The sequence below is a fragment of the Aegilops tauschii genome, chromosome 6, assembly GCF_002575655.3.
Source record: "Aegilops tauschii subsp. strangulata cultivar AL8/78 chromosome 6, Aet v6.0, whole genome shotgun sequence".
NCBI lineage: Eukaryota > Viridiplantae > Streptophyta > Magnoliopsida > Poales > Poaceae > Aegilops > Aegilops tauschii.
This window is the reverse complement of record NC_053040.3, coordinates 468,093,660-468,112,346: the sequence shown is the minus strand read 5'-3', so window position 1 is coordinate 468,112,346 and position 18,687 is coordinate 468,093,660. Positions and strand designations below refer to the sequence as shown.

The window sequence follows — 18,687 nt, the reverse complement described above, 5'->3', positions numbered from 1 at the left end:
TGCCATTGACCCAGAGCCGCGGAAAAAAAAATTGTGAGCCGAGAAAAACTTCGAAGTACATTTTAGAGGCCCCGACGCATTCCATAATCTCCGGGCATTGCTCATGGGAAAACACACACAGCTGCCGCTGCCGAGCTCCGGTAACCGAACAATCAAAGTCCAGAAATAATAATACCTCTTGACCAAAAAAGAAACTTTGAGATATAGCACTCAAAAGGCTAATTGGAGATGCCATCATACATAATTAATCAGCATTACAAGCTTGCAAGGACCGTACAACGGTACAAGTGCCTAGCGCCTAGCATCCGTGAGTTTTGCCAAATTATTTATTACTATACCTCTGAATCACCGGACACGTCATCAGCATCGCGACCAAAAACTCGAGCTGGAAGGACCCAAAAATCCCAGCAAACTATAGAAGGAACTTATCGCGGTATCGTGGCCGCGACGCAAATCATAATCTAGTTGACATTGTGGAAGGAGTCGATGATGGCATCAGCAAGGTACTCGCACTTCGCCAGGTTCAACCCTGCCAACGAAATCCTGCCGTCCTTGGTCATGTATATGTGCCATTTATCGGTCATGTTATCGCTCTGAAAACACAAGAGGGAACTTAGACGGTTACACAATGATACGTTTCTGCCGACATATCATTCAAAGATAATATGTGAAAACAATTTGTCATCTGTGGAATTCAAAGGCAAAGTCACCTGGGGTCTGTTCAAGCCCGTGAAGGAGAACATGCCTATCTGGCTCAGAATGAAAGACCAGTCCTTGCCAGACTGGTCCTTTTCAGTCAAGCTATCGTAAAGCTTCTGCCGAACGTTCTTGATCCGACCGGCCATTTGTTCCATCTCTTCCTTCCACTCACCGAACATGGTAGGGTCTCCAACGACGTTGGCGACGATCTTGGCACCGTGAATAGGTGGGTTTGAGTACATGGGCCGCGCCAATCGCTTCAACTGGCTCTTCACCCTGCAAAGCTTCCAGTGTCATAATACATAGACGATTCATACAGATTCTTAGAGCAGGACTATCACCGTACGGCGTGCAGGATGAAGGGTAGAAATAAAATAGCATTTCATGCAACTGAATGTAAGGGGAAAAGGCAGGTAGGCAAGCAGTCGACCATTTAAAACACAAGATTACCTGTCTGCAACTTCCGGTGCTGAGCAAATGACATTTATCGCACCGATCCTTTCTGCATATAGACCAAGGTTCTTGCTGTAAGACTGTGCAACGAACACTTCCAGGCCACGCTTAACAAAAAGCCTGACAGAAGATGCATCTTCATCAAGGCTTCCACTGGCAAAACCCTACAAAGAAAATATAACAGTCAGTAAGAGACAAATTGTGAAAATAAATTAATAAAAACCCACACGAAAACCATTCACCTGATAGGCAACATCAAAGAAAGGCATATGTTTTTTCTCTTCAATCACATCTGCCAGTTTCTCCCACTGTTCAGGAGTTGGGTCTATTCCAGTTGGATTGTGAGCACAACCATGTAGTAGAACAAAAGACCCCTCTGGGGCAGCCTAGTTTGCAAAGAGTATATACATTAGGACAAACAATAACCGGTTCATAAGAAATTAACAATAGTAAATAGGAAAAGTCAGTTCATTTCCAGATTGCAACTTCCATATGATGAGCGCAACCATTTCAGTTAAAAAAAGGAGTGCAACCAATGGAGGAGCACATGAAGGGGACAATTCAGCACAGAGTGGGCCATTTCTTGCTAGTCGGCCAAAGTAATACTACCAAATCCTGAGAGAATGCTTGGAGAGAAGGATGGGAAAGAAAAAACTACTCTTAACGAAGTTCAGTCAATGAAAGATAGCAATGCAGGTTAAAAAAAATGCAAAGAGAAATATTTGAATGATGGTTAATTTTCTTGGTACAGATATTTTAGGTACCTGTATGTCAGCTATCATTCCCTCAAAATCCAGCCCAACAGTCTTGGGATCATAATACCGGTATTCTGACCATGGTACTCTAGCATCATTGAATATGTTTTTGTGGTTTCCTGTTAACATATAAATTGGACGAATTTATGAGATTCACCACAGAAAACAATGAAAAACAGACTTATGCACATGAAGTCATGAGCACTAGTTGCAGTTCCCAATTCGCCATACATACCCCATGTGGGAGATGATATAAGTACTTTTGCATCAGGGAAGTATCTCTGAATAAATGCTGCAGCAAGGCGTAATGATCCAGTCCCTGAGAGAGACTGAAGAGTAGCAACCTACAGTAGGAGTGGTTACTAAATAAGGTTAACTAAACATAAGAGAAAACTCCTCAGGTGACAGCTTGTCAGGCAGTCATAATAGAACAAGAGCGATGGCAAGGGCTGCATAATCCATACCCGTCCTTGCTTGATGACAGGATTGTCAGCTCCAAGCAATAGATCTGCAGTTGCTTTGTTAAATGCAGCGAAACCTTCAATAGGCAGATACTGCACCATAAAGAAAACATTCAGCTTTTCATTCTCAATGAAAGAATAGAAGGAAAATATGATTCTTTATGACCATGTCCAAATCATCCGAATTGTAAAATTCCATCGTACCTCCTTGTTTTCCCCTTTCTCCAACATAAGTTTTTCAGCCTACCACATGCAGCAGTAGCACATCAAAATAGGAACCTAATTATTCAGAAAATGCCAAGGACGATTAGACTTACCTTCTTGACAACATTGAGGACAGCGGGCTGTAGCTCTTCCGTTCTGTAGGCGCCAACACCAAGGTTGAGCTTCAGATCACTTGTATCAGCTTTAAATGCTTCTGAAACCCCAAGAATCGGGTCTGGAGGGGCCATCGGCACTCCTTCAAAGCGAGAAGCGTCTACTGCAAGTGCCATCGTTATGTGGCCAGTATTCTGCATCCAAAACGGCAAAGGAAGAATTAAATTTCAAAGCACAAACCATATCATGAGATGTCAAATATTGGCATGGCACAAGGCGTGAAGGCGCATCTGACGTCACGTACAAAAGGATTATCCACGGAGAAACAGAAATGCTGGCTTAACCAGCTACACTCAGGGGCGGAGCTCTTTGAGCTGAGCCTGTGGCACAGGCTACAGGGTCCGAAAAAAAAATTAGTGCTAAATATCATGTATTTGGCCCGGTGCATCAGGGTGGGCCAGCAAGAGTGCTACAGGACCCCCTTTGAACCAGCTGCCCACGTCTCACGTATACACGCTCGCAGGCCTTGCCTTGACGCACGCACGAAGCCTTTCTCTGAACAAAAAAAAAAGTGCACGCACGAAGCCAGCTATTCATCCCGCGTCTTCCACTCGAAAAAAACAAACAAATCCCATCTCCTCATCTCCTGTTCTGTGTTCTGTCCGAGCGCGGCGACGATACGATCAATCAGATTCAAATCGATCAGTTCCGAAAGATTCGAGACAGCACGGATCCGTTCCTGATAGATCCGAACGTACGCGCTGCAGCATCTAGTCCTAACGATTTGAAGCAGCCGGCAGCACGGATCTGTTCCTAATCGATCCGAACGTACGCGCGGCAGCGGCCGCCTTGCCTGACGCTTAATGCTGCAGCGACCACGTGCCGCGTCGTAAATTTCTCTTCCTCACATAGCAATGTGCTTTTATTTTTATTTATTTATTTTGTCTGGATTACAGGCATCTCTTGATTCGAATTTAACTCTTTTCTGTGTTGTTTGTCCTAAATATTTTTTAGGTTGCGACAATTGTATGTGTGAAATTATGGCTAGTGGATTAAACCTTATTTTATTCCTTATTATGAATTGGGAGGAGGAGATTCAATGTGATCCTGGCAAAGGGAGATTGATAGAGTATTAAGTGATGATGTTATTTGTTATGTGGAGAAAGAAGAAACGGAAAATGTCATCAATGATCACGTTTTATATTTTATTATGTTCTACTTGAAAATTTGATTCCAGTTTTTATATTTTAGGTTAATGAACCTTGATATGTGATGATGTGTTTTAATTTGAGAATGCTAGACCTTTTCAAATAATTTTGCCATTTGTTTAGCATTATATTAAGCAGTTTGACTGTTGCATTTTGTTTTTATAAATAGACTTCTATTATGTTTAGTAATCCGTATTACAAGCTATGAAACGCAGCATCCATGCTTGAAAAATTTTCCCATGGTTAAGTGGTGCATCAGGGTAAGATTAGCTCCAGCTCCGCCCCTGGCTACACTACCAACTGCAATGTGCCTCAACTTTGAAATGAGCAACTCTAGAGTGGTCCTATCACTATCAGTCCTGAATCGAGAACAACGCAAGGAAAACCACTAGCAGTCCTGAATTGTCAGTCCAGGAAGCAAGTTACGAGGCCACAAAAAAATTACAATAGAAAATGTGCACATATCAGAGCTTCGTGAAGGCTGAATCCCAGGACCAGGAGGCACGCCAGCGGTCCAAAGCATGTCACTCCACGAACCGCTGTTGTTCTAAAAGCTTGTAGCATCATGCATGATTGCCAGTCACGGTGCAAACTATGTAGGAGTAATCGCTTAGTCGATTCTGAACATTACTGTGCGTATTAACACTGAACCACTAGCAGCCCTGAATTGCCAATCCAGGAAGTCAGCGCCTATTTGAGTCGTGCACACACGAACACCTACGATATAGGACCCAGAACCATCTAGCGCAGTCGCGTTACAGAACCAAACCAATCCACAAATCAAATGCGGGATCTAGGTAAGGCAGAGCGAGAGGGGACACAGGATCGGGCAAGTCACCTTCCTCGCGAGGATCCCGACGCGGCATCCGGCCCTCCCATCGCTCCTTCCTCCTCCGAACACCTGCGCCCACGACAAAAAAGAGAAAAGGTTCAGAATCCACTGCACCGACAAAGAGACGCGTTCGGCGTCAGAGGAGGCGGGCCCGTGCCTTGCACCGGGCGGCGACGACGGCGGAGGCCGCCGGGGCGGAGAGGGCGGAGGCCATCCGCGTGGGGCGAGAGCTGCAGCGCGCGGAGGATGGGGCGAGGGTGATCTGGGATCAGAGCGGAGCACGGGTGGATGGCGATGGCCTTGGAGTCTCCGTCGGAACTGAGCTTGTCTTGTTGGACGGATTTGGCGATACTGGTTCGGTTCTGCTGTCGACTTCCGGGGCCGGGGATTCGAACCGGGAGGGCGACGTGGCCAGGCCTCGGCCGTTGGATCCTTAGCCACTCTGCTACCAAAAACCAGGTTCCGAGTTTCTCAAAGCTGCATTTTACACCCACGGTATTCGCTGGGTTCGAAGGGAGAATTGTCCGTCACCTTTTGTTTTTGTCAAAAGATAGTGTGGAAGAATGACCTCCTCTAGGGCAACTCGGCATTTAAAAATTAATGCAACGGATGACACGGTTGTATCCGAAATCTCAATAAGGGAAAATCAATCTGCCTTTGCGGGCTACTTTTAGGACGAGAAACCATATGTAGTCCAATCCTGGACTAATCTACACTGAGAATGCACCTCTTGTTTAATAAACACGTGCATAGAAAATCAACAAAATCTCTCGCGCTTCATCGACGTGACCATGCAGGGAGGTTTAATTCCGGCCCACACATCATCATCGATGTCATGTTCTTCTCCTTTTTGTCACTAACTCCTCTCTTGGCCGTTTTCTCCGCCGCCTCCCCTCCCGTCACCATTTCAAGGAGTATTAATTGAGTGGAAGAAAAAGCTAGACAAAAAATATATCATGTGGATTAGATGTTAAATTTTTGGAAGTGGCAAGCCTCTTGTTCCAAGCTACACAATTCTTATTCATTCTGGTATTATTTCTGCAGTTGGACTTACTTTACAATCTCCTAGGAAAATGACCAAAACTTTTATGTTTTCATCCAGGCAAATATTATACTCCATAGGTTTCTTTTCTAAAAGGAATGAAATGAAACTTAGGTCGTCCATTTGTAAAGAAAAGTATCCATTTTCTAAGAATAATATTGTTGAGAGAATATTTTATTCCAAGAAAAAAAGATATTTTTTACTAAAAAAAGATTTTTTTCGTAGTAAAAAAAGAAGAAGACTGGGACGCCCTTACCACTCTACATACAATATACTCCCTCCGTCCCATAATATAAGAGCGTTTATGACACTGCACTAGTATCATAAACGCTCTTATATTATGGGACGGAGGGAGTATCAATTTATATCAACTCTAGTATTCATTTGCTGTTGCAAAACGTGATGTACACAGCTTATTTCACAATCTCCTATAGAATGACCAGAAATGTTAAAGTCTTTTGTTAAGCAAATATCAATATGCATATATTGTATAGACATAACACTTTTTTGTGAAAAAGGGAATACAATGGAATTCAGGTCGTATGTATCTAAAGAAAATAATACAACATTTTTCTTGGAATAATCTTCGAGAGACAATATTTTTGTACAAGAAAGATAAAAAAGAATCTCAGTCGAACAAGAAAATACCTTTTTTTAGGATCGCCAACACTTTATTGATCAATGCGAATGTTTATTGGAATACATGCTAGGTCATGAGGATGAATAAGCCACAAATGGCGACCCTGATCAAGCATAGCCGAGTGTTTGGCAAGGTTGTGAGCTTCACAATTTGATGCTCTTCCTTCGAAAAATAACTTTTTTTTTGAGAAACTTCCTTCGAAAATAACTAAACAGCTAAACAGAATAACTAGCCCACTATCACTCCAGGCCCAAGCCCACACACAAGCAGCGCACTATCACTCCAGGCCCAAGCCCACACACAAGCAGCGCACTATCACTCCAGGCCCAAGCCCACACACAAGCAGCGCACTATCACTCCCGGCCCAAGCCCACACACAAGCAGCCCACTATCACTCCAGGCCCCGCCCTCGCCGCGCCCAGAACCAAACCCTAGACGAGCGGCAGAGCGCAACAGCCTCCTCCCGCCAAAACGCGCACCGCTTTCCCGCCAAACCATCCTCTCTATTACCCTCTTCGCGCCACCCCTCCCATCCACACCCCCCTCGCCGTCTCCTCTCCTCTCCCATCCTCCTCCACCCTCCGCGTCGGCACCCACCCCACGCGCCCGCGCGTCCTCCTCGCCGCCGCGCCGCCGCCGCCGCCGCCATGTCGGGCTGGGACGAGGGCGCCGTCTTCTACAGCGACCAGGCGCAGTTCCCGCAGGGCGACCCCGCCGCCGCCGACATCACCCGCCACTCCGCCCTCCGCAAGTTCAAGGAGTTCCTCCGCGGCTTCACCAGCCCCACCGGCGACTTCCCCTACCGGTACCCCCTCCCGCCCCCGCCCCCCTCTTTCCTCGCCAGATCTGGCGCCGTTGTCGAATCGGGCTAGGCTGACCCGTGTACGCGTTTCCCTGTTTCCAGCGAGAGCCTCGTGCACAACCGCGACCATGTCACCGTCGCCATCGAGGACCTCGACGCCTTCGACGCCGAGCTCGCCGACAGGATCCGCAAGGCGCCCGCGGATTACCTGCCGCTGGTGCGTTCCCCTCTCTGAACTGTCTTTTTTTTGGTCTGACGGGCTATCTGAAACTATGCCATGTCTGTCTTTTATCTGTTGACTCAGAGCTCTGTTTAACTCTTCGTGTGGTGGGTTTCTGCAGTTCGAGACGGCCGGGTCCGAGGTTCTCGCCAGCCTACGGTCGAAGGTCGCCGGCGAGACCGGGGAAATGGAGGAGCCCGTCACCGGCGATGTGCAGATCTTCCTGTCCTCCAAGGAGAATTGCGTCTCCATGAGATCTATTGGGGTCAGTTCTGAACCCAATTCTACATATTAGCCAATTCCAGAGAGTTTTAGGAGCTTAATTTTGATAACCAACATAAAAATTACAGGCCGATTACATGTCGAAACTGGTGAAGATTGCGGGTATTGCAATTGCCGCATCGAGGGTGAAGGCCAAGGCCACTCATGTGACACTGCTCTGCAAGAACTGCAGGAGTGTGAGGACTGTGCCGTGCAGGCCAGGCCTCGGTGGGGCTATTGTCCCACGATCCTGTGATCATGTTCCTCAGGTATATTTCTCAGTAACCGTATTCAATCATTGCCCTGCTGTTTAGTTTTTGTATTGTTAATGGTGGTGGTACTGATGGATCTGATTGTTTCGTTTCCTTAGCCTGGAGAAGAGCCTTGCCCCCTGGACCCCTGGATTGCAGTCCCTGACAAGAGCAAGTATGTGGATCTACAGACTCTCAAATTGCAGGAAAATCCCGAGGTTAGTATTAGGCTTCCTGCAGAACTGTTGAGTTGCAGTAATCCACTTTTATGTGATGTTCACTTGCCAACTACTGTAACATGACTGTAATCCTTAATGTTTGTTAACATCATCTTCCAGGATGTTCCAACCGGTGAGCTTCCAAGGAATGTGCTGCTTTCTGTAGATAGACATCTTGTCCAGACAATTGTTCCAGGGACTAGATTAACTGTGATTGGCATCTACAGTGTATTCCAGGCATCCGGGACGAACAAGTATGTTTCAGAACTGAGTTTTTGTTGTTAGCTAGGCTGGTTACATGGCTGATGCTGCTGTACATTCATTTTGCAGCCAGAAAGGTGCTGTTGGAGTTAAACAGCCCTACATTAGAATCGTTGGGTTAGAGCAGTCTCGAGATGACAACACAAATGGCCCCTCACATTTCACACTCGATGAGGTAGTTTAATTTTTACTGTTTTCATTAATCATGGGAGTTGCACTTTTTTCCTGTAATGTTAACTTTCTTGTTGGGTTGCAGGAAATGGAATTCAAAGAATTTGCACAGAGGCCAGATGCATATGCCAAGATTTGTTCAATGATAGGCCCTTCAATTTATGGTCATGGTGACGTCAAGAAAGCTATTGCTTGCCTTCTGTTTGGGGGATCAAAAAAGGTATTTGATATTATCAGCCTCTGATATGCATTGCAAATTAATCTGTATTCTGTAGCTAATCGTGAGTGCTCCCATGCTGTTTGAACTATTGTCTACTACAGAGGCTACCAGATGGTGTCCGTTTGAGAGGGGACATTCATGCCTTGCTTTTGGGTGATCCATCCACAGCAAAATCCCAGGCAAGTGCTGTTTTAAGTTATCACAGCATTTAGTTTGTTCGCAAATAACATGACAATATAGGTCATATCAGTCTTGTCAACTCCCTGGAGTTGTTGAAATTTGTAAGCGATTACTGATTTCGCTTGCTGGAATATTTGGAAGGAGAGAAACATAATCTAGTTTGATTCCTCGAACTAGCAAGTACTAGCTTTCAAGTCAGTCAACTTTCAGGGATTAAGCTCCTGCTCTCCTTTTGCTGTTGCATGTGTCAGTATATTATACTTATGTACTCAGTACTCAACCTTTTATTGTATGCATTATGCAGAAGTGCTACCCTTTCACTAAAAAATGTCACGGCTTGCACTCTGAATTCATGTGATACTCTAGTTTAGTTAACATAATTTGCCAAAATTAATTGTTTCTGGTTTTTACACTATTATAAAGACCAATGATTTCTGAGTGAGTGACATGCATTTCTACATTTTTACAGTTTCTGAAGTTTGTAGAGAAGACAGCACCAATTGCAGTCTATACCTCTGGAAAAGGTTCATCTGCAGCTGGTCTTACAGCATCTGTAACCCGGGATAGTAACTCGGTATGCTTGTCTAAATCAAATTACTTATTCTGTTGCTCCCAAGTTTTTGTTCTGTGTGTAAAAGACTATTCTTTTCCTGCACAGCGTGAATTTTATTTGGAAGGAGGAGCCATGGTATTGGCTGATGGTGGAGTAGTTTGTATTGATGAATTTGACAAAATGAGGCCTGAAGACAGGTAAAATTTAACCAATTCTTAGTCAAAACTAGAATATAACAGTCTTTACCTGTTTATTTTGTACCCTCTCTCATACTCATTTTAATCTGTTTTGTTATTCTTGTGTGGTTCCAGAGTTGCAATTCATGAAGCCATGGAGCAGCAGACCATATCTATTGCCAAGGCTGGCATTACAACAGTACTCAATTCAAGGACCTCAGTTCTTGCAGCTGCCAATCCAATTTCAGGGCGTTATGATGACCTTAAGGTTAGTCAATCTGTTTTTTTCTCATTGTCTTGCCTACTATTTCGATTTTAAAATGAATATGCTATTCTAGTGCTAAGTTTGATAAACTGTCTTCTTCTGTTCATCAGACTGCACAAGATAACATAGACCTGCAGACAACAATCCTTTCTCGATTTGATCTAATCTTCATAGTTAAAGATGTCAGAATGTATGAGCAAGATAAGGTATGCATCAATTTCTTTCTTCAGATACTTGTAATTTTTTAAGTTCAAAGACTAAATGAACTTCAAATGCAGCGAATAGCAAACCACATCATTAAGGTGCATGCCAGTGGTGCTGCAACTCAAGTAAACAGGAATGCAGATACCAATGAAGGAGAGAATTGGCTGAAAAGGTGTGGTTGGGTTTTCATATTATGTTTCATTCAATTTGTCAAACTTCATCATATTCACAATCTTACAAATATGCAGGTATGTTGAGTACTGCCGCAACACATGTAGACCACGACTCTCAGAAAAAGCAGCAGAGATGCTGCAGAACAAATATGTTGAGATCAGACAGGTATGTCTATGCAGAATTTCACCTTGGCACCTGGTTACATAATGAGTCAGCTTAAAGTTCATGAGAACATATCTGTTATTTGGACTTGCTATTTCCTTGTTTGGAAGCCTTTGAAAGTTAAGAGGAAGGTCCAAATATTTTTCCATCTGAAATGATGAAAGTTAGCCAAATCTTATTATAACATGCTCCTCTACATATAAGCTTTATCTGTGCCTTTGGTGAAGATTTCTTCTTTGCCAGGCACAAGAGAAGACATGTAGAGTTGAAGTTTGCGTTAATGATGATAAAATAGAGATTGGGAACTTACTGATCAGAAGCTCGAACGGACCTGATAAACTGTTGCTGTAAACTGCGATTTTATTCATATTTTGTCTTGTCTTGGTGATTACTGTGTACATGTGTTTTGCTACTGCGTGAGTTTGAGCTTCTCCATGTTTATGTTTGCTGTTCCAAAGGATGGTGATTTAGTTCTGGCTGGATTTCTGCCACTACATCTTTTTCTGAATAATTCTCTGCATCTGCTTTCTGAAAATCTCAAGACCTTTTTTATGATAGTTTCATGGTGATTGTCACAATCAATTTTTTTAAGACGATAGTTATCATTTTTGTACGAGACATTTACCTATTTGTTTTATCATTATGCAGAAAATGAGACAACAATCCCATGAGACAGGAAGAGCTGCAGCCATACCCATCACTGTGAGGCAGCTTGAAGCTATTATACGGTTGAGCGAATCTCTTGCAAAGATGAGATTGTAAGTGCAATCTGATCACATGCTAATTATTCCACAAACATTGTTTTGCCACTTGCTTGATTCTGGTACATTTAGAAGATCTTTATGTATTTAACATCATGACTTCTGGTACATTTAGAAGATCTTTATGTATTTAACATCATGACTTGTGGCTTTAGTTCTGACAAACAAGTATCATGGCATTCCTTGCTGACATGTGAGTGGTTCTCAGGACTAGTGTGGCTACGCCAGAGCACATCGAAGAGGCATTTAGACTGTTCAACGTCTCCACCGTGGACGCCGCAAGATCCGGAATCAACGAGCATCTGAACTTGTCACCGGAGATCGCAAACGAAATCAAGGTCAGTCTATTGCATCCAAAACTAAAACCCAGCGTTTTCAACCTTTTGCATCTGCTGAGTTTCTCGTTCACTTCATCCCAACAGCAAGCGGAAGCGCAGATAAAGAGAAGGATGGGAATCGGGAGCCACATATCCGAACGTCGGCTGCTCGATGAACTGAACCGGATGGGGTTGAATGAATCCATTGTAAGCATCCTGTCATCCTACACATCAGATTTTTCTCACATACAAAATGTCATGCATAAAAATAATCTGTAACCACTCGGTTTCTCACCATGCTTTACCTTTGCTGCTTCAGGTGAGAAGAGCCCTTGTGATCATGCACCAGAGGGACGAAGTGGAGTACAAGAGGGAGCGCCATGTGATTGTCCGCAAGGCTTGAGCTGAACCGAAATGATGGAACTACCATGGAAACCCTCTGGCCATCTGATGTGTGTGTATAAGTAGTGCTGACACTGCAGCCTGTTTCCTGAGGAAATTTGTTGCGTCGTTGAAATTGAGTTGTAGTTGTACTACTTTAAGCTGTAGCTGTAGCCCTAAATTATCTTGTGTCGAACTGAAGATGTAGCACAGTAAGTTCATTCATGATTGCAACATTTGGGCGTTCTGCAGCTGAGCAGAGTTAATGCCTAGGAAACCGAAACTTGTGCTTTGCCCTGTGTTGTTCCGCTGTCAGCATTTCGCCTGTGATCTGCAAAAAACTAACATAAGTTGCCTGATTTTTTTTAATCTTGCTTATGCTTTAATTTAAACCACATCTTCAAGTCACTACACATTGGTATATAGTCCGTAAACTAGAAGTTGTAGTGACGTTTAAATATTGTTGCACGGCTTCAAAGAGTCGAGTTGTAGGCTAGTAATGCTGAATCGGTGAGTCTATCAAAAGCAAAAATGATTAGCCTGAAAATGGGCAGTGCTGTTTGATGCTAATGACTTTGAACAAGGCATGCTTTTTAAGGGAGCAGAATTCTAGCTTATGCCAAGTGTACTCTAAAAATGTAACTTAGCTGCCATGCTGGTCCTTTTGGTGTGGGTGAAGATCTTGAATTTGAGACTTTCTATGCCAAATTGTTTTTTTAATGATGCTTGCTCATGATCAGCCTCATGAAAACCTTATATTCCCAGAGAAGGTTTGTCGCAAAGCTATGAGAAAATCTTGTGATCCCCATAGCTGGCTGGAGAAGGTTTGTTGCAAACTAGGAGAAAACCTTGTGACCCGCCTAGCTGGCTGGCCAGTCTTGCCAGTCCTTGTAGTTTTTATTTATTAGTAATGTACATAATCTAATGAAAAATATGCATTAGCCAATAGGTTAATTCACCTACTATTTCCTCTAAAAATGAAACCGTGTGGAAAATGTAAAACACTTTTTAATGGAACTTTTTGTTTTAGTTGGTCGTATGTGTTTTGCTTGGTGGGCTATGGAGTCCATGAAAACTATGCCTTGGACAACTTTCTTGTGCCACTTTGATGAGCAATGAAAACAACAAAGCAATGCACCAATTCATCGACGCAACCATTATGCACAATACAACCTCCTCAACTTGTAATGAATTTTGAGGACTAGTTCAACCAACAGGTAAGCAACAGAATAAACAGAAACAACATGCACACGTGGCTAAAAAAATTTAACGTGGAAAAACCTAGGAGTAAAAAAAAACACAACCATGTATAGAGTTTTCCTTAGTATCTCTAGACAGAGAAGCCACATCACCCCGCTTGGCACCCAAATTGTATATGTACCATTGCAAGGTGATGTGACAACACACTCAACATGTTGCCTGCCAGGAACAACAACTATTACTACGAGAGGCAAGATTTCAGCAAATAGTGGTAAACAAAACTTTTGTTCCTTTCTATATTTCATCAGCTACTATCGAACGGCTGAGCCAGACAACATAAAAGTTTCTAGACAAATAAGCACAATAGTTCCTCAGATACCCTCAAAATTTCAACTTAATCGAACATCGTTTGCCTACCCAATTTATTCGTCTCCAAAAACTATTATGTGCTTAAACTTTAGCAGACTAAACCGACAAACCCGCTCTGAAATTTGATGTTCCACTGACACAATCCTCAAACCAGCTAACCAGGTTGAAGTACTCAAAGTAAGGGACCGACTCATCAAGTTTGGTGTTGATCCAAGCACGTGTGAGCCTTCGATAACCACCTTGAAAACTGTCTAGTCAGATACATCAAATTTGGTCAGAATCACCTCTCATTCTTTCTCTCTTCTCATGAGTAGTGTTGTTGTTTGCGTGCTCTCTCACTCTCACAATGGCACCCACCACCGTACATGGGTCCGTGCCTAGGGATTTCTTCTACTCCCTTCACCAGGAAGCACTCACAACCGTTGGATGTAATTGAGATCAACAACTCAAATGTGTTGGACTTATGAGCAACACACCTCCATGTGGAGGGAATTGGCCCAACAATAACATGTTCTATCCAGTACTTTCACCATTCCCTTGTTGTTTCCTCCAGCTTTTGGAAACAGCGATGAAGAAATGTAGTAGGAAAATATGTATAAAATACCACACAATATGGCGGGGGTATGCATGGTCCATAAGATCTCTAAGCCTCACATATGGATATGCCAAGTACCCTACAGAATCAGACGTGTAAACCAATCAAGGGTAAATTGGTGACATCCGCGAGCCCGACCCCGAGAGGAGATAAGCCTCACCCCTCAAGACAAGGTGCATGCGTAAAGAATCTTGAGGCCCTAGCAGAAAGACCAAGCAATTAAGATTATAAGGACCCAATCACATTTTTTCGAGGAATACCGCCACAATGATCACCATCTAGCTAGGATAAATCTAGTCTAACTACTACATCATTGTAGCAATTGCATTACCATGGTGAACATACATCCAGCTATATCATTGTCTTTGAAGTTCTTGATAGAGTAGCCACATCACCCCGACTGGCACCCAAATTGTATATGTACCATTGCAAGATAGACGAGTGAAAACCGTCTATGAGAGGTTTTCTTAGATGATTATTATCAACCATGTCTAAGCCAAGCAACAACCCTTCTAGCCATAAATTATATTGTGTTGAACTGAAGATGTACCATAATAAGTGAAGGAAATATGCCCTAGAGGCAATAATAAAGTTGTTATTTATATTTCCTTATATCATGATAAATATCTATTATTCATGCTAGAATTATATTAACCGGAAACTTGATACATGTGTGGATACATAGACAAAACAGAGTGTCCCTAGTATGCCTCTACTTGACTAGCTCATTCATCAAAGATGGTTAAGTTTCCTGACCATGGACATGTGTTGTCATTTGATGAAAGGGATCACATCATTAGGAGAATGATGTGATGACAAGACCCATCCGTTAGCTTAGCATAATGATTGTTTAGTTTATTGCTATTGCTTTCTTCATGACTTATACATGTTCCTATGACTATGAGATTATGCAACTCCAGAATACCGGAGGAACACTTAATGTGCTATCAAACGTCACAATGTAACTGGGTGATTATAAAGATGCTCTACAGGTGTCTCCGATGGTGTTTGTTGAGTTGGCATAGATCGAGATTAGGATTTGTCACTCCGATTGTCGGAGAGGTATCTCTGGGCCCTCTCGGTAATACACATCACTATAAGCCTTGCAAGCAATGTGACTAATGAAGGAAATATGCCCTAGAGGCAATAATAAAGTTGTTATTTATATTTCCTTATATCATGATAAATGTTTATTATTCATGCTAGAATTGTATTAACCGGAAACTTAGTACATGTGTGAATACATAGACAAACAGAGTGTCACTAGTATGCCTCTACTTGACTAGCTCGTTAATCAAAGATGGTTATGTTTCCTAGCCATAGACATGAGTTGTCATTTGATTAACGAGATCACCTCATTAGGAGAATGACGTGATTGACTTGACCCATTCCGTTAGCTTAGCACTCGATCGTTTAGTATGTTGCTATTGCTTTCTTCATGACTTATACATGTTCCTATGACTATGAGATTATGCAACTCCCGAATACCGGAGGAACACTTAGTGTTCTATCAAACGTCATAACGTAACTGGGTGATTATAAGGATGCTCTATAGGTGTCTCCGATGGTGTTTGTTGAGTTGGCATAGATCGAGATTCGGATTTGTCACTCCGAGTGTCGGAGAGGTATCTCTGGGCCCTCTCGGTAATGCACATCACTATAAGCCTTGCAAGCAATGTGACTAATGAGTTAGTTGCGGGATGATGCATTACGGAATGAGTAAAGAGACTTGCTGGTAACGATACTGAACTAGGTATTGAGATACCGACGATCGAATCTCGGGCAAGTAACATAACGATGACAAAGGGAACAACGTATGTTGTTATGCGGTTTGACCGATAAAGATCTTCGTAGAATATGTAGGAACCAATATGAGCATCCAGGTTCCGCTATTGGTTATTGACCAGAGACGAGTCTCGGTCATGTCTACATAGTTCTCGAATCCGTAGGGTCCGCACGCTTAACGTTCGGTGACGATCGGTATTATGAGTTTATGTGTTTTGATGTACCGAATGTAGTTCGGAGTCCCGGATGTGATCACGGACATGAAGAGGAGTCTCGAAATGGTCGAGACGTAAAGATTGATATATTGGACGGCTATGTTCGGACACCGGAAGGGTTCCGGGAGGTTTCGGATAAAACCAGAGTGCCGGAGGGTTATCGGAACCCCCGGGGGAACTAATGGGCCTCGATGGGCCTTAGTGGAGAGAGAGAGAGGGGTGGCCAGGGCAGGCCGCGCGCCCCCTCCCCCTTGAGTCCGAATAGGACAAGGAAGGGGGCGACACCCCCCTTTTCCTTTCCCCCTCTCCCTCTCCTTGCTTCCCCCTCTCTCCCTTTTGGTGGAAACCTACTAGGACTTGGAGTCCTAGTAGGATTCCCCTCTTGGGAGCGCGCCAAGGAGGGCCAGCCGGCCTCCCCCTCGCTTCTTTATATACGTGGGGAGGGGGGCACCCTAGAACACACAAGTTGATTGTTTAGCCGTGTGCAGTGCCCCCCTCCACAGGTTTCCACCTCGGTCATATCGTTGTAGTGCTTAGGCGAAGCCCTGCATCGGTAACTTCATCATCACCGTCATCACGCCGTCGTGCTGACGAAGCTCTCCCTCGACACTCAGCTGGATCTAGAGTTCGTGGGACGTCACCGAGCTGAACGTGTGCAGATCGCAGAGGTGCCGTACTTTCGGTACTAGGATCGGTCGGATCGTGAAGACGTACGACTACATCAACCGCGTTGTCATAACGCTTTCGCTTTCGGTCTACGAGGGTACGTGGACAACACTCTCCCCTCTCGTTGCTATGCATCACCTAGATGGATCTTGCGTGTGCGTAGGATTTTTTTTGAAATTACTGCGTTCCCCAACAGTGGCATCCGAGCCAGGTCTATGCGTAGATGTTATATGCACGAGTAGAACACAAAGAGTTGTTGGCGATAATAGTCATACTGCTTACCAGCATGTCATACTTTGATTCAGCGGTATTGTTGGATGAAGCGGCCCGGACCAACATTACGTGTACGCTTACGCGAGACTGGTTCTACCGACGTGCTTTGCACACAGGTGGCTGGCGGGTGTCAGTTTCTCCAACTTTAGTTGAATCAAGTGTGACTACTCCCGGTCCTTGTTGAAGGTTAAAACAACACACTTGACAAAAAATCGTTGTGGTTTTGATGCGTAGGTAAGAACGGTTCTTGCTCAGCCCGTAGCAGCCACGTAAAACTTGCAACAACAAAATAGAGGACGTCTAACTTGTTTTTGCAGGGCATGTTGTGATGTGATATGGTCAAGACATGATGTTAAATTTTATTGTATGAGATGATCATGTTTTGTAACAGTTATCGACAACTGGCAGGAGCGATATGGTTGTCGATTTATTGTATGAAATGCAATCGCCATGTAATTGCTTTACTTTATCACTAAGCGGTAGCGATAGTCGTAGTAGCAATAGTTGGCGAGACGACAACAATGCTTCGATGGAGATCAAGGTGTCAAGCCGGTGACAATGGTGATCATGACGGTGCCTTGGAGATGGAGATCAAAGGCACAAGATGATGATGGCCATATCATATCACTTATATTGATTGCATGTGATGTTTATCCTTTATGCATCTTATTTTTCTTAGTACGGCGGTAGAATTATAAGATGATCTCTCACCAAATTTCAAGGTACAAGTGTTCTCCCTGAGTATGCACCGTTGCGACAGTTCGTCGTGCCGAGGCACCACGTGATGATCGGGTGTGATAAGCTCTACATTCACATACAACGGGTGCAAGCCAGTTTTGCACACGCAGAATACTCGGGTTAAACTTAACGAGCCTAGCATATGCAGATATGGCTTCGGAACACTGAGACCGAAAGGTCGAGCGTGAATCATATAGTAGATATGATCAACATAGTGATGTTCACCATTGAAAACTACTCCATCTCACGTGATGATCGGACATGGTTTAGTTGATATGGATCACGTGATTACTTAGATGATTAGAGGAATGCCTATCTAAGTGGGAGTTCTTAATTAATATGATTAATTGAACTTAAATTTACCATGAACTTAGTCCTGATAGTATTTGCATATCTATGTTGTAGATCAATTGCTCGTGTATAGCAATGATGCGGACTAGGTCCGTGATATGAGGATTAACCTCATTGCTGCACAGAAGAATTATGTCCTTGATGCACCACTAGGTGACAGAACTATTGCAGGAGCAAATGCAGACGTTATGAACGTTTAACAAGCTCGGTATGATGACTACTTGATAGTTTAGTGCACCATGCTTTACGGCTTAGAACCGGGACTTCAAAAACGTTTTGAAACGCCCTGGAGCATATGAGATGTTCCAAGAGTTGATGCCCGAGTCGAGAGGTATGAGACCTCTGACAAGTACTTTGCCTACAAGATGGAGGAGAATAGCTCAACCAGTGAGCATGTGCTCAGATTGTCTGAGTACTACAATCGCTTGAATCAAGTGGGAGTTAATCTTCCAGATAAAATAGTGATTGACAGAGTTCTCTAGTCACTATCACCAAGTTACTGGAACTTCG

At 43.6% G+C, this 18,687-nt stretch overlaps 2 protein-coding genes across 2 annotated transcripts; one reads left to right on the top strand and one right to left on the bottom strand.

The window, feature by feature from the left end:
• Positions 1–178: 178 nt before the first annotated feature.
• LOC109779498 (aspartate aminotransferase, chloroplastic) lies at positions 179–5,145 on the bottom strand. Its single transcript, XM_020338122.4, has 11 exons — positions 4,884–5,145; positions 4,733–4,795; positions 2,686–2,880; positions 2,573–2,611; positions 2,372–2,461; positions 2,143–2,251; positions 1,917–2,026; positions 1,395–1,538; positions 1,150–1,316; positions 711–975; positions 179–593 (listed from the first exon to the last, which is right to left on the bottom strand). Exons 1-11 carry the CDS (start codon positions 4,938–4,940, stop codon positions 462–464), a joined length of 1,371 nt encoding a protein of 456 aa, XP_020193711.1. The 5' UTR covers positions 4,941–5,145; the 3' UTR covers positions 179–461.
• Positions 5,146–6,932: 1,787 nt separating this feature from the next.
• LOC109779496 (DNA replication licensing factor MCM5) lies at positions 6,933–12,268 on the top strand. The gene is made up of 19 exons (XM_020338121.4): positions 6,933–7,213; positions 7,313–7,427; positions 7,552–7,695; positions 7,781–7,960; positions 8,062–8,160; positions 8,281–8,414; positions 8,491–8,596; positions 8,678–8,812; positions 8,914–8,991; positions 9,462–9,566; positions 9,651–9,742; positions 9,857–9,989; positions 10,097–10,192; positions 10,265–10,362; positions 10,439–10,529; positions 11,175–11,284; positions 11,496–11,625; positions 11,710–11,811; positions 11,924–12,268. Exons 1-19 carry the CDS (start codon positions 7,056–7,058, stop codon positions 12,005–12,007), a joined length of 2,190 nt encoding a protein of 729 aa, XP_020193710.1. The 5' UTR covers positions 6,933–7,055; the 3' UTR covers positions 12,008–12,268.
• The last annotated feature ends 6,419 nt before the right edge of the window (positions 12,269–18,687 follow it).

Coding starts and splice junctions, on each gene's coding strand:
- LOC109779498 (XM_020338122.4), bottom strand. CDS start 4,940: ATGGCCTCCGCCCTCTCCGCCCCGGCGGCCTCCGCCGTCGTCGCCGCC. Junction 2,462..2,572: donor AGAAAGGGGAAAACAAGGAG/GTACGATGGAAT, acceptor TTTATGGTGCAG/TATCTGCCTATTGAAGGTTT. Junction 594..710: donor CGGGCTTGAACAGACCCCAG/GTGACTTTGCCT, acceptor TTGTGTTTTCAG/AGCGATAACATGACCGATAA.
- LOC109779496 (XM_020338121.4), top strand. CDS start 7,056: ATGTCGGGCTGGGACGAGGGCGCCGTCTTCTACAGCGACCAGGCGCAG. Junction 7,696..7,780: donor TCTCCATGAGATCTATTGGG/GTCAGTTCTGAA, acceptor TAAAAATTACAG/GCCGATTACATGTCGAAACT. Junction 9,990..10,096: donor GGCGTTATGATGACCTTAAG/GTTAGTCAATCT, acceptor TCTGTTCATCAG/ACTGCACAAGATAACATAGA.